The 24,866-nt window shown below is 43.8% G+C and overlaps 1 protein-coding gene across 1 annotated transcript in view; it reads right to left on the bottom strand.

Moving 5' to 3' along the window:
- The window catches only part of LOC310783206 (transmembrane protein 132C), a gene marked incomplete at both ends in the record, with an annotated part of 167,185 nt that extends 142,489 nt beyond the window's left edge, over positions 1 to 24,696 (bottom strand). Inside the window, one exon of the mRNA XM_083644007.1 lies at positions 24,651 to 24,696. Within this exon, the coding sequence (XP_083500133.1) occupies positions 24,651 to 24,696 (46 nt within the window). The remainder of the gene's footprint in view (positions 1 to 24,650) is intronic.
- Positions 24,697 to 24,866: the final 170 nt, after the last annotated feature.

Below are 24,866 nucleotides of genomic sequence, written 5' to 3' on the forward strand. Positions count from 1 at the left end.
TTTTGTAGGTCTTAGAGTACCAGTCAAATATTTTGGCCCAGAATCCCGACAGTGAAGGGCAGAACCAGAAGGCATGAGTATCTTACAAATATGAATGAAAAAATATGATGATGAATAGAAATACTGTATATACTGTACTGTATAATCAAGGGATGGGGTGTTGGACAAATCATCATTTTAAAGGACGGTATACAAAACAACAACTCTGCACCGCGTTCCTTGGCATAGATGTTTTACACTTTACAGTGCAACGCACAGAATCCAATATGAATTCATTTCTCAATTAACCACAGAGCATTCTGCCATTTCCTTTCTTACCATGACTTACCATGATTATGGCCTATCTATCCTCTTCAACCTGAACCTATCACACACATCACAAATAAGACAAAGTAAGAGAAGCAAGATAAGAGCATCATATTCAACACAGGCAAAGAACACCTCTCAGTGCCTGCAGGATGCCATGCTGTCAGAAAGCCAAACACTGCTTATGGATGGTGAGCCCCTGCGTGTGATTTAGCAGCTGAAGCCTGAAATACTCGCCCTCTCCGATGACTGATGACTGTGTGAGGGATGAGAGAGAGAGGCAGCGTGTTCTGCTCCCTCACAGTTCAAAAACGCGTCGAAAAGATTCTTTACGCGCCAACTTAACTTCAGGCATGAAGTTCGACTATCAACTCGGTCTCGTGATAATTTGTTCTTATCTCGGGTGTGTTCGTGCCAGAACCAGAGGCTTTGGGAAGGTAGCTGAGGAACCAGGGGAAGGGATGATACGAGAGTAAAAATGGTAACTTATTTAAATCGGTTTCTGCGGTCTGTATTTGGTGCAGGGGGAGATTCTCCCCCCCCAAATCCCTTTTGTTCACAGCGAGGTCTGAAAAGCAGAGGCAGTAAATGAAAAGGTTGTGTCGCACAGTGTCTCTCTCTCTGTATTATTCCCTGCTCCTTTAGCCAACCCGGCTCTCTCTCCAAAAATCTATTGGTAAACCTCCCCCCCAAGGTCACCCACACATAGGATGATAAATTCTACTCTGAGCTCTCCTGACAAGGCTGAACTCCTATAAAGGCAGCCACACTGCAGTGAGCCTTGGCTGCACAGTGCTTTTCAAACTATTGACGCTTCCTTTCCGACATCACATTCTAATGCGCAGCACTTTAGGTTCATTGCTAATAATGGAGGATAATTACGAAGCCTGTTGAGGAATGACCTTGGTTAGATGGTCCTACAATAGCACCGTACAATACTACGAGGGTACAAATGCCTAGGATGAATGGCTTTATTGGGGAATTGAACTGTGGTGGTCGTTAGGCGTGTTTTTTCTCGCATGGGTTTTGGTCCCATTAGTTCGTATACGTAGGGAAGGTCACTGCCAGTCACTATTAAACGAATGATTTTCATTGATAATCTGCCTCTGTCTTCATCGTGGAGGAAGATAACGCCATCTCAGAAGCTGTTTTGGAACCTCCCCTAAAAGCTCAGTCGGGATCATATCATGTTATTGAGATGGCCTTGGCACATGAAAGAAACCTTTCTATCCATTTCTCTTCAGCTTTTATCTGGCACTTTTATTCTAGGGACTCAGTCATTCTTGTTGCATATATTGTCAGGTTTCTGTTGCTCTCTCGTCTTCTACTGCTGCACTCACGAGAAGTCGCTGTTGAAGGCGTGTCAACTAATGCCTAAAATGTAATGAAATGTTGAAGCATTGTAGTCACTGTTGAAGATCAGTCTTTAGAAAGGTGTCAGATAAATGACATTGATTACTCAGAATTGTGGTCACTGTAATTTGCAGTCCATGCCAGGAAATACAGCCCACACTAGTACAGCACGATTCAATGGGACTGTAATGGACGGTGCACTCTTTATTTTCACTATAATCTTTATTATGACAGCTATTGCGGGGGGGGGGGAGGGTTATATTGAACCCACAATAGAATATGATGTTCACGCTCAGAGGAAGCGTCCATTCACCCACAGTGCACCCGTTTCCCTTTTGAAAAGAGCTTTTGTTGTGGCTCCAGATGGGCTGGCTTTAAATCTGCGGTTTAACCTACAACCTGTCAAGAGTGGGAGCTAACTCCATGAACGAGGAGCTCCATTTTGGTCCAGGGGAAAGAAAGCTATTAAAGCAACAACAAGGGGAGACTGATGTTTCTATTCCAGACTAGATCAGAAGGAGAAGCAGTGTGCTGTCACACCACTGACCAAATCTGTTCGCGGAAAAATAAATATTTGCGCAACTAGCAATGGAGGGCACATTTTGTTTTCAGCGCCTTTGCTGTCCAGCTGCCAAGATGGATGGATAAAGGAACTAGTCTGGAGGAATAGCACTAGTAGACATTTATTCTATGCTGCCTGTTGAGCCATCTATTCAGACATGGGCTTTCCAATGTGCAGCAAAAGTAGACGAGCAAAACACAAGATTAGAGTTTTATGCTACAAACATGTCAGAGGCTGAAATAATCTCAGTGGTAAACTAGGGCCCGACCGATCTATCACTCAACCGATATTATTGGCTGTTATTGGCCTATCACAGATCGGTATTGGCGTATATGGTATTGGAGTATTATGTTGCATATATGTGTTTTTTTTTTTTTTTTAAGTTAAACACTGAAGTAATTTTGGACAATAAAGTTGATTGTTAAACTGTAAAATATCCTGTCTCCATTACATATCTTTATTATGTCATATTATCTCATATCATATTACGTACATTGTACATAATATGTACTGCAGTGTATGGGCAGTGGTGGCCTAATGGTTAGAGAAGCTAGCTTGTGACCGGAAGGTCGTCCGTTCAATCCCCAACACCGGCAGGATAAATCTGGGTGTGGAAAGTGAAAAAAAAGTGCTTGCCCCTCCCTCATTACCACTACTGAGTTGTCCTTGAGCAAGGCCCTGAACCCCAACTGCTCCAGTGGAGCTGCTCAGTGGCCAGCAGATCAGACTGTGGTTGTACTGGTCAGCTTCCAGGTATGAATGTGTGTAAGTGTGAACAGGGTGTTCCTGAAGAAGAGAGCATTGCTCTGAGGAAACCACCCTGAATAAATAAAGGTAAAAAAATAAAACAAATAAAATAATAATAATAATACCAATAATAATAATAATAAATTAATAATAAATTATTATTAATAATAATAATAATAATAATAATAATAATAATAATAATAATAATAATAAATAAATACATATTGGCTGATATATCGGTATTGGAATTTTTTTACTCCCTAATATCGGTAGTGGCCCTAAAAATCCAGTATCGACTAATGTCAACCTGAAGCCCATCGAAAAAGCCAAGGTGTAAGAAGTAGTAGTACCTGAATACCTGAAGCCCAGTTAGCCTAGCTGACCTTCCAAGTTCAAACTAGCCATATTAGCCAATACATGTAGTTATTGATATTAGGCAGTTAGCTATAGCCTGTTGATCTTAGTGAATGCCATGTTATTATTATTATTTTATTCTGACCTAACTTGCATTCTGTAAAGAAAAAAATATATATTAATTGGCTCCGCCCATTGAAGTCTACCTGAACCAATCAGATTATTTCTGCCTCCAGAGCTCCTCTGCCTCCAAGACGTTTGTTTGTTGAGCTAAAACTCCAATCTGGGAAACAGAAGCTCTGGAAGTGTACCAGTATCACGGCTGATAATGAGGACCTCTGGCCTTCTGGGATACAAGCACAGAGTCACTGCACATCTTCCACACACTCTCTCATTAGTCAGGGAAGCAGGAAGTACTCACGTGGGAACGCGTGTTATCTATCGCCTGTTGCTTATCAACATTATATTATATTGCTCCAGTGCAGCTGCTCAGTGGCTGAGGACAACTGTGCTTGTACTGCTTCCATTTGTAAGAGTGTATAAATTATATGTAGGTGTATAAATGTGGAGGGCAGCATTTACAGCGAGTGCAGATAATTTACTGCAAATTGTTAGCTATAAGAATATAAAGATTTAGTCGGAAGCATTGCCAAAAATCTGTAGCCTATGCACATTATGTGCAAGAGAAAGGACACTGATATCTTGTTAAAACCATCTCTGAGGCAACTGACACTGTCAATGAATATGAAATTTGAGAAGTGGGAGGGAGATACAACGACTTAAGCTGGACCTCCAAGAACATTTTCTGGTTGTATGAAAGACTCCAACATGACAGCTCCCTTCTCTGGCAATTTTCAAAAAATGGCTATGCTATTTCTCTTTTTCATTTGTGCCACTTTTATTCGGGATGTCTCTTAACAGGCAGGACAGGCAGAGAGGAGACAGAAGAGAGTTATGTAGAGGTAATGTTAGGGGAATTCAATATTATCGTTTCTCTATTATCACACCAAACATTACCATTCAGGTCAACTGGATTTAACACAATTTTGCGTACGTAAGACATATTGTAATATATATATCGATACCGAAAAGAATCTATGTGATTATCATAGTTTAGTGTCCGTTCAAATAATGCCTCTTCAGAACGGGCTGATTGGTTGCTGTCATAACCGATGACATCGCCAGTGCAGCTGAGACAGGCTCTGATTGGTCGAACACAGTCTATCTCGATCCTGTGTTCTGATTGGTTCAGATTGAATTGTGTCCGAATTGCACCAAATCCGACACTGCTGCACTCCCTCGCGTCCACTCCCTCGCATCCCCAGCAACACACCCGCCAAGTTCAAAGACGATGGGATGAATGGTTCTCGAGAGACGCGGACACACACACACACACACACACACACACACACACACACACACACACACACACACACACACACACACACACACACACACACACACACACACCACACACACACACACACACACACACACACACACACACACACACACACACACACACACACACACACACACACACACACACACACACACACAGATATTAATTTCAAACATATTGCCCAGCCCTATGTAGAGGAGTAAAGCCCAGTTCATAAATACCGCTGCATTTAATTTCACAGTCTCCACCTCGACCCGGCTTCCTCATATCACCACTGCCCAGTCCTTACAGCATCCTTCCATTTCTTCTGAAAGCCCTCTCTACAACTAGTGGAGATATATAGCGAAAGTAAATCACAAGTTCACCGCTCAATTTCCCTCTCTGAAATTGTGTGCGACTGTAGATCTGTTATCAAATAATTGATAGAATTCCTCTGTACACTTATGTTTTCCCAGTTTGTATCCTATGTACCTCGTATGCTCGTGTGCGTGAAGAGATCTGTGCTCGTCTTCTTACTTTCTCTCCGCGTTTGTCTCGGAGGTATTTCCATGTTTACCGTGCAATATCACAACAGAGAGTGCCTGTTCACCTCGCATCTATCTTCATTCACTGGGGGCCTCTGCTGTCTCCGAGAGCACAACGCAGACTTTATTTTCCAGACAAATTACTCGCTCGGCCAAAAGTTGCCTTCTTGACATGCGGGTCAGAGTTCTGCATATATCTTGGTGTAAAGCACACTGTGCTTACAAACTCTGACAAGAGCAGATTATTCCCACTTGTTACACCTGCCCGGCGTTCACTACAGACAGCCATGTTCAGCTGTCACTTTGCTACTGTCTTTTCTCATCACTTATTTGATCTCTCAGTGCCTTTTCCTGTACTCTGACATGGACATGGTGGAGATGGTCACGCATTCTTGAAGTATGTGATCAGATTCACGTAAACTCTGTCAAAAGCATGAAAAGCAATCTACACATGCGTTATTTTTAGTCCCAGATAGACTGTAAAAGAATGCAGAGAAATGCCATGTATGGACCGATTTGGGAAAGTATCAACAGGCAGGCAGAAAGCTTGAGGTATCTTCACTCTCATGGACGAAATAAGTCATCCTACACGACATGTGCAATTAAGGCTGGCGTATAGATGACTTCACTCTGGATTTCAGCGGCTGCCATTGTCCCAGAACATCTAATTACAGGGCCTTCACACAGAAACCTTCAAGGCTCTCTGAGAAGAATGCGTAAAAAAGCCAGCATGAAACAACAAGACAGCAGTTAGTAGTACAATAATCAAATGTTCCCCAGCACAGGGCAAACAACCACTTGCCAAGTGCTTTGTTTGCTTCCTCTTAGCCTTACATAGAGGCAAGGGAACAGTTAGCATACCCTCTGAGCAAATCATATGAGGCGTCCATCACTGTCTGTGGATCTCTGCCAGGAGTGGAGGAGGTTGTGTAGAGAGAAGTGAGAGGGCAGCAGCTTTCTATTGTTTCAATACAAGAATAAATCCAAACGCCGAGATGGAGGCAAGGTAGCAAAATTACACTAATGGGAAGTACTTATGTATCACTGTGGCCAATAACAGAATCTATCTATCTAAATCTATCAAATGTTAATACTGTCCTTTTGTACTTTACTCCATTACGGGAGGTGGAGGATGGAGGGAGCGTGTGATTTCTGTGCAGACAAACTGCACATGTCAATATTCAAATCGCCTCCGATATAACATAGACAGTATTCATACAACTGATGCAGCTGGAAAAGACAGCCTTCAGTGAAGCGCTGGCACCTCCATAACAGTTCTATTCCCAATTTGAATTACATTTTTGAGGCTAATCCTTCGTTATCATCACTGGGGTCATTGCTCGCCTTGTCGGCCGGCTGCGGAGGCCCCCGTCCAATTGGTGTGAAATAGAGGGGCCCCGGGGTCAAGAGGACTGTGCAGCAGCAGATAGCGCTTTACAGAGAGCCACGGCGGGTCCGGGATGTGCTCCCTGCCAGCACTGCCTCCCCCTGGCCTGAGTGGCACCACTGAGTCGGACGCTGCCAGAGGCCCGATGACTCACTATCGCCACCACTGTCAGTGTCCGTGCTGTGAGTGGACAGTCCCGCACTCGGCACGCACATCATCGGCTCACTGTCATGGGGTATTATTGGCATGGTAAAAAAGAAAGAAGAGGGTTCACCCAGAGCCGTGTAGATAGAAGAGTCCCGACATCTCCATTCACTCCAATGGACCAGTTTTTTTCCAGGAAGTAAGGTCCTGGAACTCTTGAGTAAAAAAAGCAGCACTGTCGAGTTGCAGCAACAGTTTGTGTTGTACTTTGAAAGGGTTTTTCATCCCTTGAATCAAATTGTACATTATCAGCTTTATTTTAGCATGCAAAAGTAGCGCGAGACCCATTCCTGGATGTTCATTGGCTAATGAGTCTCGCATTTTGGTCCTCCGCTGACACCACTCTCTCTCTAGAGGACACTAGGTTCACCTATATGCTATTCACCTGTAGCCCCGCCCACTTGACCCAGTTGTGTTACGACTTCCTGTTCAAAACGCTGTCTGTTTTACCTGAGCCCTTTTCCCACATGCATACCGGAAAATTACCTGTAAGTCAATATCGGACATTTCCCTTCACACTTCGGCTCGCGCATGTGGGAATCTATCAGCGAAATTGCCTGTATGTGGGGGGGGGGGGGGCGGCACTGCAGAGCGAGTGGGGGAGTGACGTGTCGGCAAAACTCTGAATGGTGAAATAAGTTTGCTTGTTTATCCGTTCACCTGCATCGCGTTGAAGCACTTTTTACAGACTGGCTTCATTTGATGTGTCCGGGCTTGCCTTCGCTGTCGGCAACGTAAGCAAAATACTTCCACTTTCGCTTCATGCATTTGCCCTGTCGGGCTGTCACTGAAGGAGGAGGACGGACTGTGGCCAGAGAGCGAGCAGAGAGGAGAGGGGGAAATCAGCACAGCACACCCACACATGAAGCTGACATAGGCTACTGCTCTTATTATCACAAGATCATTTCGACAGTTTGCTTTAATGTGCGCGAATGATTAGATTATGCCCGCTGGAACATTAAGCAACGTGTGTACACCTCGCCCATGAGAGTGTCGCGGAAAATGACTGCACCCGTTTCTCACTAGTATCCGCTAAAGCGCATACCGCTCTTCTGACAGGCTGGAAAGTGGTGAAATCTCCGCGACGACGGGGTCGCGCTTATACCGGCACGGCGCCTTTCTCACATGCAGGCATTAGACCACGTACCGGTCATTTTGCGGTACAAAGCGCATGTGGGAAAAGGGCTTTGGTCAGACCTAGTCTGACTCACTGGCTGCAATTTCACATTGAGTGGCAGATGATTCTAGATGGCCGATAACACAATGAACACAATCTAAGTACTGTACTGTCACAGGAAGTGTAAACACAATAGGAAGTAATTTGCTGACCCCCACATTGGAATATAAGGTGAATAGTATTCCCTCCCTCCTACAGGTAGAGAAGACCAAAAAGGGCTGGGAACCACTGGACTAACATGAGAGAAACTCCATGCTGCTGTCCACCAACACTGGAGGCTGTTGGACAGCAGGGGCGAGGTGGCCGCATCAACGCTGTGTCAGCACTAATACATGATGCGGATGGAGGAGAAGCTCGACGGCTACAGAAACCCAATAAATGGCAGCGCGGTACATTGCTTTGAGAGAGCTCGGGTGCCTTTTTGCGTTCTTTGTGGACGTATGAATGCGGTCGCGCTGACTCAGCGGCTTCGCCCCGACGGAGTTCATTAGGTTTGAAGCATTCCTGCGAGGCTAAGTTGTACACTGATTGTGATCTGAGGTGGCCATTACTTTCACACTGATTAGGAGCCTGTGTGTGACTGTGTGTCGGGACTGAGTGGGGACGCACACACACTATACAGTACACTGGCATTCCAATTAGGCCAAGTACCACCTACTCAATGATCACAGGGTACTTGAATCAGGCCATTTGCTTTTTAACTGAGTCGCAATGAAGGGACACATTTGTCAATTGAGGTATTTCTGTCGGTTTTTTCAGCAGTAAAATCAAAGTAGTGGAAGAAAACACATCACTTCCAATTCCCATATTCGCCACCACAGCAAACAAGTTCAGATTCTGTACACTGCATTTGTGGCAATGACATCCACCCCTCATTAAATATCAGTTTATTTGAATGTGGCCACAACTCTTTGGCTCTAGCTGATCAGTTGTCTTCACCCCGTCTATGGCGAAAACAGTAGTAGGCGACTTGGCTTGCTAATTAATGTGAGCAACTGAAGCATTGCGTACAGATTATCATATTACATAGAAGCACTGCTAGTGCAGCAATGTGCATTATTATAAAATGCTGCAGTATGTCTTACAACGATAAAACATTCTGTAATGTCATCAAAATGTGTTAGCATATGAAGAGGATCAAGAGTAGATTGAGCAGCTAAGGTGTGGATATTTATGATTAAAATTCAAATTTACGCATTAAAGTTCAGATTTTAGAATAACTTTGATTTTGTTTTACAAATTACATCCTGCTCCAGTGAGGTGTCTCATTTTCACTTTCCCTGGTTGAATTTGGCCCTCCCAGAATTATTTCAAATGTGAAAATGTGCATAACATTCACTAGAATACTGATGTAGTACAATAGCATATTTTCTGTAAAACAGCTACTCACGTCTTTTTGAAGTTGTCTGCTTTACATGGCTGCTCAAACTTACTGAAGAAACCACATTGTGACTGCTAATGCCCTGATTTGAATATCATCTCTCTTCTGTTTCCATTGACTCTGGACTGGCCAATAAAACAGAATTGATATATTAATAAAGTCACTGCAAGTCACTGGCAACTCCTGGGGAAATATGCCTATCTATCTATCTATATATAAATTTGGCAATGTGGGCAATGTTTGTTTCAATTTTGTGCCCTGGTTGTCGCGGAAGTGATGTCACTCAACCCGAAGTGATGTCATCAGTGATCTCATAAGGGGGCACACACACACACACACACACACACACACACACACACACACACACACACACACACACACACACACACACACACACACACACACACACACACACACAAGGAGGCATTGTGACATCACTGATGATGTCACATCAGTGATGTCATAAGACTGATGATGTCATCAGTGAAGTCATAAGTGGGCACACACACACACACCCGCGCGCATGTAAAATTAAGGGCAATAACATTTTGTGAGCAACAAACAAACACACACATACCATACCGCACACGCCAATAGGGCAGGTGAGGCCACGCAGCAGCCGATCTGCACAAGCTGCAGGGCCAGCTTGGCGAGCTGCAGGGCGGGCGAGGCCACACAGCGGCCAAGCTAGTGAGCCCGCACAGCGGGTGAGCCTAGGAATCAAGCGCGCGAGATGCCTAGTATCTAATAATCCCCTATTGTTGTGGAATAGAACAGCACTATCAGAGTATCTGACACAGAGGACAAATCTCTGTCCAGGTGAGCCAGCAGAAGGCTGAATGTTTAATGGGTGATGTCAAGCTGATGTATAGCCCAGACCTGCTCCACTGACAATAAAAGAGACTGACTATGTTGACTCATAGTGGTTGTCACTCGTTCTCCATCCAAATTAGTTTTATATTAAGGCGGTACTCTTCCTCTTACAGTGGAAAATGTGCTGTGTCAGTAGACACTTTTTCAATCTTCCAACATTTCATTCTCTATCGAGCTGTACTTTCCTTTGACAACACAGATGAGAGGGCAGGACAAACTCCTCTGTCTTGTTTCTGGCAAGGGGAGACAATAGTGATTATTCACGAACACACCAAACTGCCCGAGGAATCGGAATATTCTATTTGAAAGCTGAAATTCAATGGTGGTTTTAAGCCTGCTGTTCAATGTGTTCACCACTCTGAATGAAAAGGAGGCGCAGGGCTCCTGTTTTAACAACATTTCAACTATCAATCAAGGCACAGCAAAAAGCAGCCAATGGGCCTTGACAATAGCTGTCAGATCGTTGCCTCTAACGCATTAAGCCGTGATGCCTCTGATAGAGACACTGACAGCTCCAGATAGAGCCAGGTGCTCCACTCACTCACATGTACTGACAGCATTTTGTCCAGACACCTGTGTGACATTATTCAAATCCAAAATGCACGAGTTGGTATAAGAGTTGGACATGCATCTTGACTTGACTGACTGACTGACAGGGAAGAAGTGCGCGCCGGCCAAGAAAGCAGCAAACCAAAAACAAAAAGAAGCTACACGATGTACACTTCAGCTGGCCAGAAAAATAGAGACATTAACAATTGAAGAAGCTATACAAGCAACACGAAATGATGCATTTCATGAGTTTATTGTGTTGAGTTTTTGATATGCGATTGTTGTTTTGTGTTGTTTATTGTGTCACTGTCTTTTTGTTGTCTTTTTGGCCAGGGCTTACTTCTTATTTTTTACCACAGTGAAATAAAGAAAACAAAGCTTTATTTTTGAGTCTGTATATGTGATGAATGAATATTTATTGAGTGTATTCACACTGTTTAGCTTAGAATCCTCAATGCAGGATATATTACATAAATATGCTAGCTTAGCAGTTTTTGTTTCCAGAGAAGGCTCCCGTGCTAATAACATTTTTATTAATGTTCCGTAGTAATGAAAACATAATACTCCCCTTCCTAGTCCGCATCGTGTTTGACTGCCACATGGTTCAATCGTTTCTGCATTACAGTAATCACTACAAATGTATCTTTCTCCTTTCTTTTCTTTATTGGATGTTTATATTACAGGTTATTTATTTGTCAGGTGGAAGAGAAATATTCAAATGTTGTGAAAAATACAAATAAAGAGACACTTGAGCACAAAAATGAGTATCAGGTAATGGAGTGGGTTAGTAACTTGGTTGGGAAGGAGTAATGTGAGAGTTTTTGGTTATTATTTAATTTGCAGAAAATATTGCATCATATCTCAACACTGTTACGGTGTTTGTGCAGTGTGGGCATATGAGAACATAGGGCTGGGCGATAATTCAATATTATCGTTGATTGTGTTTCAGCGGAATCAAAGATATTTTAATATCACACACACACACACACACACACACACACACACACACACGAAAAGCTGGTTATATCACAGATCCGCCCCACACTCCCCCCGGACCACGACCCGCTCCAATTTGCATACCGCCCCAACAGGAGCACAGCGGATGCAGTAGCACACGTGCTCCACACCGCCCTCTCGCACCTGGAGGGGAAGGACACCTATGTGAGAATGCTGTTCGTGGACTACAGCTCAGCATTCAACACCATTACCTCCAGGCTGGTAAGCAAGCTCAAGGATCTGGGACTAAACACAGCAATGTGTGACTGGATCCTGGACTTTCTGACAGACCACCGTCAGCAGTGGTGTATAAAGTACTAGAAAACCATACTTAAGTAAAAGTAACTTACTGAATTTGGTAAAAATCAAAGTCACTCATTAGAATATTACTTGAGTAAAAGTCTTAAAGTACTTGATATTTTCTGTACTTAAGTATCATAAGTAATTTTCTGATATTAAATGTACTTAAGTATTGAAAGTAAAAAGTACAAGTAAATGCTGCAAAAAAATCAAGCAAAAGACATCCCTGGGCTTAAGTGGAAGTCTATTTCTTCTTCTTGACTTTTATAGCTGCTGGCAAACAACAGCCACCAAATTACAGCCACCAAATGGAATGGCGTGTGGATCGTGATTAACATAACTTGCAAACTAGGAGCACTGATTTGCCAAACCTGATCGCTTGCAGGCTACGCAATTTCTTCTGATTTTACTTTGTAACTAAGATGCTTGGGGGAAATGTAGTGGAGTAAAAGTATCCATTTTATTTGAGAAATGTAGTGGAGTAAAAGTGAAAGTTGACAGAAATATAAATACTCAAGTAAAGTACAGATACTCAGAAAAAATACTTAAGTACAGTACTTAAGTATTTATACTTAGTTACATTACACCACTGGCCGCCAGGTGGTGAGAGTGGGCAACCTCACCTCCTCCCCACTGACCATCAGCATAGGAGCGCCCCAGGGATGCGTCTCCAGCCCCTTCTGGTACGACCTCTACACCCACGACTGCGTGGCGACTCAAACCTCGAACACCATCGTGAAGTTTGCAGACGACACAGCGGTCGTGGGGCTGATCTCCAGGAGCGACGAGATGGCCTACAGAAAGGAGGTGGAGGCCCTGGAACAATGGTGCCAGGACAACCACCTCTCTCTAAACATCTCCAAGACCAAGGAGATCATTGTAGACTACAGGAGGAAGGGGGGCGCACACCCCCCAATCACCATCAATGGCACAGTGGTGGAAAAGGTGGACAGCTTCAAGTACCTGGGAGTCAACATCCACCAGGACCTGACATGGGCCAGCCACACCGCCACTGTTGTCAAAAAGGCCCAACAGCGACTACACGGACTCAGATGCCTGAAGAAATTTGGGCTAAGGCCAAAAATCCTCAGGGACTTCTACAGAGGCACCATTGAAAGCCTGGTGACTGGCTGCTTCACCACCTGGTACGGGAACTGTACCACCATGGACCGCAGGGCGCTAAGAAGAGTGAGGCGCGCGGCCCAGTACGTAACAGGATGTGAGCTACAGAACTGCAGGAACTGTACAATCAGCGGTGCCCCAGGAGGTCCCTGAAGATCATCAAGGACACATTACCACCCCCACAACAGCCTGTTCTCCCTGTTACCCTCAGGGAGGAGATACAGGGTCCCAAAAGCACGAACAAATCGCCTGAGGGACAGTTTCTTCCCGCAGGCCACGAGACTCCTTAACACACACAAATAAACAATCATGTAGCAGCTGCTACCATTACATATGATAATTATGCCTATGTTATTGCACCTGTGCAAACAGAATGTTTAATCATGTTTTTAAGGTGTCTACGCTAGAAAAGAAAAGGAAAAGTGTACTGTTATTGCTTGTTGTTCTCTTGTTTTACTGCATCTATATGCCCTGTTTTTGCACTGTTATACTGTTATTTGCACTATGTTGTGACGGAGCCTACAGCACAAGAATTTCACACATGATACTTGTACTACGGAGTGACAATAAAAATCTTGAATCTTGAATCTTGAACACACATTTCTCTGTCTAACAAGCAAGTTTTACTTAAAAAAAATCTGAAAATGAAGTACGGGTGGGAATATTATTTGAATATTTCTGTTTTGTTTGACATCGCCCCTAACATTACCATTCGGTTCACTGAGATGAACATTCATTTGATTGTTTAACATGATTTTGCATACATGAACCATATCGTGATATATACTGCTATCGAGAAAAATCCTTACGATTACTGATTTCGCCCATATCGCCCAGCGAGAACATGCATGAGGTTGATCACAGGATAAATTGTCTCTGTGTTCTTGCCTGTTAAAGTGTTGCTGAAGTCTACACTGCAAAAAGGTTTATGGCACACTTCAGCTTAAACACACAACTTTCACTGCTGTCTTACTGGGGCTATTTTCGCAAAATGATGCGATATTCGCCTCATCGCCCATTCGCTCAAGTTTACATTTTTCAACTTTGGCAAATAATTTTGCACGGCCAAACTCACGCGAGTGAAGCTTTTTTCCACCTTAGTGTGAACGTACAGTTAAAATTGCAAGTTGAATGAAATAGCACAACATAGTTGGATGAAAAATTATTACCGTAGTTGTTCTAATGTAATGATGTCGATACTATTTGACATGTCTAACACAGAATGGCTCCTCCATATGATTGAATTGCTGAGAATCTATTGAGTAGTGGTGTTTAGACAGTCATTTTCATCATTATCACAATTTTTCGCTTTGTTTTTAAATCAGAAACAGATATGATTAACCTAAGATACATACACATACCGTCACTCTCTAACCTGTATCTGTATTCAATCTGGAAGAATTACGTTAGGGTTTCTGCATTCATGCTAGGAAGTCTACTGATAAGCTGACAATTTTGCTTAATCAAGACCAATTTAGCTAACCTTGCGAGGCAACTGGATTCACGTGAGATCATGAGATCGCGATCACACGACAAATCCATGCCCTTGCCACGCTCCAATCTATTGGTTTAAATCCAAACCACCAGTGGTTCGCACCAATCAGCATCCTATGAGGCAGCTACGGGCGGGCTTTAGGTGTGACGCCAGCGAGAGAGAGCCCGTGATAGACGTGATCATCCAATGACCTGCCAGGTATTTCTTTTCTTTTTTTAAGTTCCCTGTTGGTTATGTGAAAACAAATCATCTGGCAGTGTCAGGTTATAATTTAGTGAATACTTGGTAAGATGTTCTTTTATCCCTGAATTTGACGAGTGAGTACCGGTATGCTGATTATACATTGAGCTCATGATAAAAGGTGTGTTGATTTGAGTCTAAGTTGTTGTCGTTGTTGTTGTTGTTTTTTACAGTGTACAGCATCCTATGTGTGTTCCCTGTGCTGCAGCAGCGCACTAGTCGATGGTGCGCACCGGGAGCAGACTGTAGCTGTGAACTCCCAGACAGATTCATGGGGAGGAGGTCCTCTGGTCTGACACAACTATCCACTGATGAGAGAGCGCACAAACACTGCGTCAGCACATTTGTCAATTATTACAATGAACCGCCCGCTCCCTGCATCCACGCACACACACCTCACGCGCACACACACACACACACACACACACACACACACACACACACACACACACACACACACACACACACACAGATACACACAGACCTACACACAGACACACACACGCACGCACACACACGCACACACACACACACACACACACACACACACACACGCACACACACACAGACCTACACACACAGACACACACACACACGCACGCACATACACACACACACAGACACACACACACAGACACACACAGACCTAGACACACACATGCACGCACGCACACGCACACGCACACACACACACACACATACACAACCCCTCCTCTCCTGAAAGCTTTTACATAGATCCCATCCCATCAGCCTCCTTAATCATGAAATTTGATTAAATTGAATGTGAGATCAAGGCCGTTATAAAGAGCCAATTAACACTGGGCAGATGTGCGTTGAGGAAACATTAAAGGACATTATACTGATGATATATAACGTTATGGGGGCAGCTACCTTCTTTCGACTCAAGAGATTGGAGAGCTACTCTTGTATGCCTCCTACCCACACTGAGTATAATGAGAGCATGAAAGAGCAGTGCAAGGGATTTGAATAGGAGAGTCCACCTACTCCTTCCCATAAAATGGTCATTATACAAACAAAAGGTGCCAACTTTCATTGACATACAAACTTATAGCTTAGAACATCTGTGATTGTTTGTAATTAGATACTGGGGGGGTTCCAAACCTGCCATGCTGCTATTGCGATTATTTCCCCCCTCTCCCCTTCTGCGAGGAGCTATACAATGCTATGGAAAACACCCAAACCACACCAAATTGGATTTGATATAATGGAAAAACCAGCCTCTTTGTATCGGTGTCCTGTGTCACAGACCTCAGAAGTGCACCACAGTGCGCTCAAAGCACAGCTGCTGTGAGGAAGAAAATGCCACCAGGTCAGAGCTTTCTTCTGTTCTTTTCATTTCCTCTGGTCCTTAAATAAACACCCTAAGGCCGTGTCGCCATATAGCTTCTTTTTCTGACAGTTAAACGCTGCAAGTATGCTGGGGAGCAGTGATCCCAGCGCACAATATGCAATCAAGCGGATCGAAGATAACGTTAGGAAGCTAGCTTGATAGCTGACAGCTAACAAGCTAACAACACACGTTCTGTGAAAGAAAGCACAACACTCACAAGAAATATTAAGTGTCTAGCCAGTCTGCTCTCACGATTGAGCCTTTCTGTCTCTGTTGTGATAGTTTCTCCATATGATTAGTTGCCTGAAAAGGAACACCCGACACCAGCGTCTTTCTGAAAAGTTAAAATATTTTCAGCTGGGAGCACTGGAAGCCGGCGCACAAAACAGTCAGAGCGCTCTGAAAATAAACGCTGGGCACAGCGCACTTTCTCTAGACGTCCGTATGCGCCCGCATACGCTCTCTCATCACTCAAAACAACTGAAAAAAGACGCTGCAGCTTAGGAAAAGAAGCTATGGACACACGGCCTAACTGAATAAACCCCACAGGCAGCTGATGCTGCAGCTCTTGGTCAAATGCGAGCACACGTGGAACAGGCAGATCCAATCACTCTAATGACCATATCACCTCCTGACGAGGAGATCAAGTGTAAAGTTATGGCCTATCCTCTAATGACCATATCACTTCCTGACGAGGAGATCAAGTGTAAAGTCATGACCTATCATCTAATGACCATATCACCTCCTGATGAGGAGATCAAGTGTAAAGTCATGGCCTATCATCTAATGACCATATCACCTCCTGACGAGGAGATCAAGTGTAAAGTCATGGCCTATCATCTAATGACCATATCACCTCCTGACGAGGAGATCAAGTGTAAAGTCATGGCCTATCATCTAATGACCATATCACCTCCTGATGAGGAGATCAAGTGTAAAGTCATGGCCTATCCTATAATGACCATATCACCTCCTGACGAGGAGATCAAGCGTAAAGTCATGACCTATCCTCTAATCACCATATCACCTCCTGACGAAGAGATCAAGTGTAAAGTCATGGCCTATCATCTATTGACGAATCGATATCACCTCCTGACGAAGAGATCAAGTGTAAAGTCATGGCCTATCATCTAATGACCATATCACCTCCTGACGAGGAGATCAAGTGTAAAGTCATGACCTATCATCTAATGACCATATCACCTCCTGACGAGGAGATCAAGTGTAAAGTCATGGCCTATCATCTAATGACCATATCACCTCCTGATGAGGAGATCAAGTGTAAAGTCATGACCTATCATCTAATGACCATATCACCTCCTGACGAGGAGATCAAGTGTAAAGTCATGGCCTATCATCTAATGACCATATCACCTCCTGACGAGGAGATCAAGTGTAAAGTCATGACCTATCCTCTAATGACCATATCACCTCCTGATGAGGAGATCAAGTGTAAAGTCATGGCCTATCATCTAATAACCATCACCTCCTGACGAGGAGATCAAGTGTAAAGTCATGGCCTATCATCTAATGACCATATCACCTCCTGACGAGGAGATCAAGTGTAAAGTCATGGCCTATTATCTAATGACCATATCACCTCCTGACGAGGAGATCAAGTGTAAAGTCATGGCCTATTATCTAATGACCATATCACCTCCTGACGAGGAGATCAAGTGTAAAGTCATGGCCTATCATCTATTGACCATATCACCTCCTGATGAGGAGATTAAGTGTAAAGTCATGACCTATCATCTAATGACCATATCACCTCCTGATGAGGAGATCAAGTGTAAAGTCATGGCATATCAATGGTTTGAAATAGAATTTAGGATTAGTAGTCATCAAGTAGATTTCTTGGACTTAATTTAAAATGTTGAATGCAATGAAAAACGACGAGGGGGTTGCCAACAAGCAAACTCCAAACACCCAATTTGAATGCATGAAGCCAAACATAATCAGCCTATCAATATCCCTTGCTCTCTTAGCTGGAGGTGACTATGTGTTATGCACTACTAGTGAGATGATAAACAAATGAACAAATGCAGTCATACAAGTGTCTTCTCTATTATCCATCAAACTTAGTCACATCTCCTCCTTCCAGAAAGCTTGCAAAGCGTCCATTGGGCTGTTCATATTCCAGCTCTCTTTCTCACTGCTCGGCTCTTGCTTGCTCAAGGACATGAGTTCCAACTCTTAAGGCTGCTGGGGGGCAAGGAGGGGAGGAACTGGATCGCTGCCACAGCACCAGGGCCCAGGAGGACCACAGGAGTGGATCTTTCTGAAGACAATTACACTTAATAAATTGCAACTGAGAAAGAGCCTGAGAATCTCTGCAGAGGTGAATGGAATGTCAATGTTCCGGAAAAAAATCCTGCAGGACCAGCCGAATCCCTCGACAGGGATTTCGGCGCATGAGGACAGACACATGGCGGAGACAAGACACAGCACGGTCTGTGTGCTCAGTGCTTAAAGATGTAGACTGAATGCTATCCGTGCCTGATCCCCTTTTGGAGCTTGTTAAGCTCTTGGATAAGGAGAAGGGAGGGAAGTTGGGATACTCCTCCTCCTCCCCTGGAATCCCGGCCAGACATCTCGCTGGAACGCACCTTGCGGCTTCAATTAATAGAAGCGAAGACAGTATGTTTTTAAATAAAAAGGGAAAATCAGCAGAAGTGGAGGGAGGAAAGAGAGCATTTCCTTGGCTGTAATGGATTTTCAGGCACCGACTAATAATGTCTGGGAGGTGGATATGTTTTGCTCTTCAGTGGGTATGGGCGCAGGGCCACAGTAACGCCAGAAAAAAAGATTACCCTCCTTAATTATGGCTTTATCACGATGCAGCATTGATCCTCTTTTCCTGGGGTGCAATATTAATTTCCATCACTGCATAATGATTTAGATGATAAACTGTGTCCTGCAGCTCTATGACACACAACACTCAAAGTCAATTGGGATCATATCTGTGCATAGTTATTGAGAAGGCTATAGTGTGAACATCTTTTCCACCACACATGGTAACCAGTGACTAACCCACTTAGTTATAAGTTAACTTATAAGTGGTTAGTTAGAATGACTCTTATTATTAGACAATGCTCCTGTTCTGTTATAAGTTGGCTATAACAGGAGCATGTTCTAATAAGAGTCATCCCCTGGACAAAACCTTTCACTATGATGAGAATTGATGTAATAATTTTTTTTTCTTTACCTTGTCCGTTATTTGATATTGTTGTGCTACTGAGATGAGCAAAATCTGGGTCTGCACTTGAGGCCAAATAAAGGCAAATACCACGGACTGAATAAGAATCACTTTGTTTCAATGTAATGTGTTTTCATTGCAGTTGACATTAAATCGACCATCTGAATCTGGAACGTTTATCTGATTTTAAAAACAAAACAAAACAACTTCTGGACATAAAAGATTAATGGCGTTTCGCTCTGCTCGGGAAGAAGTGTTACCTGCTGAAGATCCATAAGATCTGGTGAAAATATTGTCAGGCAAGACAAATCTCCCTGAGAACAACTATGGGATCAACCCCTATGATGGCATCAAAGAGAAGGGATTCACAAGCAGCTCTCAGATCTCTGCACTCACCTGGCTGCATGTCAGCACCACTCAATTCTGCTTTCCTCCCTGTGGCTCCCAAAAGATTGATGCTAATGTGTTATGCTCAGAGACAGGAATTGACTTATAGATCCTCTGCAATAGCTAGGATATGGGGGGGGGGTGCTGCTGCTGCTGCAAAGAACAGATGCAGGATTGTCCTCATCATGCTCACTATTGCAGGTGTCAGTAACTTCTTATAGCATACAAAACATTCAGCTGTGTTGGGATATAGTCAGGTTCCCAATGTTCTGATTTCAACCTTCGTTCAAAATTTTTGGAGAGTTTGTAAACTATACATTTTTGGAAAGCTTAGAGTGTGACGAAACCCAAAACCAATGTTGCCATTTTTTTCAAAGTCACTATGGTGGCCATCTTGGCCTTTCAAAATGGCGACCACCAAAATTAAACACCTGCACTGGAAATCCCTATATGACCCAGCAATGTAGTTTCCTATGAGCTTTTATGAATGGAATGTCATCTATAGGCCTAGTGGATGAAATTGAACTTGGTTGCTAAGAGTTGCATGTTGAGAAATTTTAGTAATTCGCATAATGAGCCAATTAATTGCCGAAAACTGGAAAATGGCTATAATTTTGCTTCCAGTTAACTTAGAAAGATGATCTAAGAGTCTAACTCCATGTTTGTTATGTGCAGGAATTCATCTATTACCATAGTGCAGTCATGCAACCTTTCCTAATTTTCAAAGTCTCTATGGTCGCCATCTTGGCCTTTCAAAATGGCGACAACCGAAATTAAACGCCTGCACTGGAAACCCCTATATGGCCCAGCAATGTTATTTCCTATTATCTTTTATGACTGAAATGTCATCTATAGGCCTAGTGGATGAAATTAAAAGTGGTTTCTAAAAGTTGCATCTTGAGCAATTTGAGTAATTAGCATAATGAGCTAATTAATCGCCAAATCGCTATAATTTTGCTTCAAGTTAACCTAGAAAGGCGATCTAAGAGTCCAAATCCATGTTTGTCATGTCCAGAAATGCATCTATTACCATAGTGCAGATATGTAACATTTCCTAATTTGCATGATTTGCATAAGGTATGCAAAAATTAGGTCACAATTAGGAAATGGCTAGATCTTTCACTTTTAGTCCTCTTAGAATGATGATCTTTCTTTGATATTGGGTCACCATATACTGATACGCTTGGACAACACTGCCACGGTGGCGTATATCAATCGCCAGGGCGGTGTCCGGTCACAGGCCTTGAACGAACTAGCGACGGACATCCACGAGTGGGCTCGTGTTCACCTGCTATCCCTGTCGGCGGCCCACATTCGGGGCCACCTCAACCTGGGCACAGACTTGTTGTCGCGGGGCAACCTGCACAACTCTGAATGGGTTCTCCACCCACAGGTGGTGGAACAAATTTGGGCCAAGTTCGGTCGAGCCGGCGTCGATCTCTTCGCATCGCGGCTCGCACACCATTGCCCCCAGTGGTTCTCTGTCCTCGGGGACGACCCACCGTTGGGCCACGATGCTGGCCGGGGAAGGCCCTCTACGCGTTCCCCCCAATCCCCCTGATCCCACAGGTGCTGGCCAGGGTGAGGCAGCAGGGCCTGCAGCTCATTCTGGTAGCCCCACATTGGCCGTCGCAGATCTGGTTCACGGACCTGATTGCTCTGGCGCAGGAGGCTCCGTGGCTTTTGCCACGTCGAGTGGACCTACTGTCGCAGGCGGGCGGGGAGATTCTGCACCCTTCCCCACACAAGTGGAAGTTGGCAGCTTGGTTCCTGAAGGGGAACGGTGAGCCCAGGGCCTACCGATGAACGTGGTACAGACCATACAGAGCGCTAGAGCTAGCTCCACTCGTGCACAGTATACTCACAAGTGGCGGTCCTTCGCGCGCTTGTGTGCTTCGCCCCCATACAAGGAGCGTCTTCCCTAAATGGGACTTGGTTACGGTGTTGGAGGGTCTCTCGGGACCTCCCTTCGAACTGATTGACACAATCAGTCTGAAACACCTTTCGCTGAAGACGGCATTGCTGCTAGCTTTGTCTTCCGGCAAGAGTTGGTGACTTGATTGCCCTGTCGGTGCAACAGTCATGCATGGTGTTCTCTGATGATGAGCGCAGGGTCACGCTTCGCCCCAACCCTGCTTACCAGCCCAAGAACATTAGGGCCGGGTTCAGGTCTATGACCATAGATCTGGTAGCGTTTAACCCTCCTTACTCGGATCCAATGGAGGAGAGGAGACTCCAGGCGCTTTGCCCCGTACGGGCGCTTCTAGCCTATGTGAATAAGACGCGCACATTGCGCACTTCTAACCAGCTCTTGGTATGCCATGGAGCTCAGGCTTTAGGTAAGCCTCTGTCCAAGGAGCGCATGTCGCATTGGATAGTTGAGGCCATTACTCTGGCCTACTCTGCCGTTGGGAAGATTCCACCGGAGGGCATTAAAGCTCACTCTATGCGGGGTGTTGCTTCACCTTGGGCGCTATTGCGCGGTGTATCAGTAGAGGACATGTGTGCTGCGGCATCATGGTCAACCCACGACACCTTCGTGAGGTATTATAGCTTGGACGTGGTAGGCACGACGTTCGCTCACACCGTCTTATCTTCTTCCCGTGCGCTATGCCATGACGGCCCTTTTTTGTCCGAAGGTCGCACCGCGGTGCTTCGTTGAAGCAAGGACGGTTGTAGGTAGCATTAGTGAGAGCTTAAGCTGAAGCGAAGTAAAACGTAGGGGTTGTGCAACAACCCAGGTTTTACGAGTGAAAGCGAGAGCTCTCACTATCCATCCTTGCTGTCCGGGTATATACTTGGCTCAATGTTGAATGCTTGGAGTGGGGTTCCCTGTCTGGTGGGCCGCTACAAAATGGCTGACGGTCACATCCAATCACAGACAGGGTTCGGCCAGGTGATGCCTTCAGGTGCGGCTGTGGTGTTCCACGTCATCGTCACATCACCTGGGTGGTTTGAAAGGTTAACTTTTATGGAATAAAAGGTAAGAGCATTCAAGTCTGTGCACTATGCGTGCTAAATAATAAATGATAAACATTAAGAAACATTCCAGAGCTGCATTGGCATATGTTCTGCAAGTATATGGCAGAGAGTTAAAGGCTACCACCTACAGAGGGTGCCTTGGAAAAGCACATTGATAGGGTACATGTGCAAGCTCATGTTTGGGGACAGGCAAGCGTTGAGCAGCAAGTACTGTTAAATCCTCTCAAAAATGGCTACTTCAAGGATGATAAAGGCCAGTTAAGACCAACTACCACTGATGTACTACCAGCTCCTGAGTCTATCATTGAAATGGTGAGATGCCGCTGCAAATGAGATTGTTCAACACAAAGATGCTCCTGTAGGAAGAGAAACTTACAATGCACTGACCTTTGCCTTTGCAGTACACAATGTGAGAACGATGAGGACTCAAGATCTGAAAACCGGGATTCAGATGGCAGGGATGCTGAAGATCTTGAATTAGATGGGTTTTTAATTAACAGAAGTTAGTTATAATTGCAAATGATGAATTTCAATATGCCTTGACGTACAGAGATTTTTGTTACAATCCATTTGTTATGGATGCTTGAATTCAAATTATAAATATATTTACTTTATATTATATCCAATTGATTTTCCTTCCCTTTTTCCTTAAAGTGTTTTGAACATTTGTCGTTTTTAAAATCCAAAATGGAATTGACTAAAGCCAAAATATAGATGTCCATTTCAGCCTAATTATATAATTTATGCTAATTATGCTAATGAACAAAGGTTGCATGATTTAGTTATGGCAAGACATTAATTTCTAGACATCAAAACATAGACTTAGACTCTAAGATAATCGTTCTAAGTTGCCCAAAACAGAAGATTTCCTGATTGTTACCTTTTTTTTTTATCAAATTTATACTAATTATGCTAATTAGGAAAGGTTGCATGACTGCAGTATGGTAATAGATGAATTCCTGCACATAACAAACATGGAGTTAGACTCTTAGATCATCTTTCTAAGTTAACTGGAAGCAAAATTATAGCCATTTTCCAGTTTTCGGCAATTAATTGGCTCATTATGCGAATTACTAAAATTTCTCAACATGCAACTCTTAGCAACCAAGTTCAATTTCATCCACTAGGCCTATAGATGACATTCCATTCATAAAAGCTCATAGGAAACTACATTGCTGGGTCATATAGGGATTTCCAGTGCAGGTGTTTAATTTTGGTGGTCGCCATTTTGAAAGGCCAAGATGGCCACCATAGTGACTTTGAAAAAAATGGCAACATTGGTTTTGGGTTTCGTCACACTCTAAGCTTTCCAAAAATGTATAGTTTACAAACTCTCCAAAAATTTTGAACGAAAATACATAAGGACCTGGACTAATATACATCATAGCCTATTAGTCAGATGTCAATGTGACAAATCCCTTTTTGATTTGATTGAGCTATAGCTCAACTAAAGGCACATTCTATAGTGTAGACGAGGACCCAGTCCGATTCACATAGCCTACATATCAACCCAACCCATATACAGAGATGCTGTTTCAGGTCAGAGCTGTTCTGGAATCTGGATACAGGTCTAATGCCACTGAGCACTGGCTGCATGCCTTCTTCATAATCACCATAACTGTAAAGAAGCCCTACAGTGGCAAACGCCTAGTTGAAGAAGACAGGTGCGAGTAGGATACAAATCTGTCAATACAACTTATGTGTGCCTAATATCTACATTCCCTTATAAGAAAAGCATGATTAGTAGTAGGCTACTTACCTCCGAAAAGTAACACGGCCGACTGAAGCACAAGGATATGCAACATGTTTCTTTTCTCGTTTTGGGGGGGGGAAAAAGTCTTATTTCAAAAGACGAATCGTACTTGCTGCATCATTAGTAAACACAAATTGGGGGAAAAAGGCTTCATTTTGTGTTAAAAATCATTATGAGTTTGTGTAGAAATTGTAGAGCCCAGTTGCTCAAGCCTTTCCACCA

This window comes from Poromitra crassiceps, assembly GCF_964638095.1.
Source record: "Poromitra crassiceps genome assembly, chromosome: 10".
Classification (NCBI taxonomy): domain Eukaryota; kingdom Metazoa; phylum Chordata; class Actinopteri; order Beryciformes; family Melamphaidae; genus Poromitra; species Poromitra crassiceps.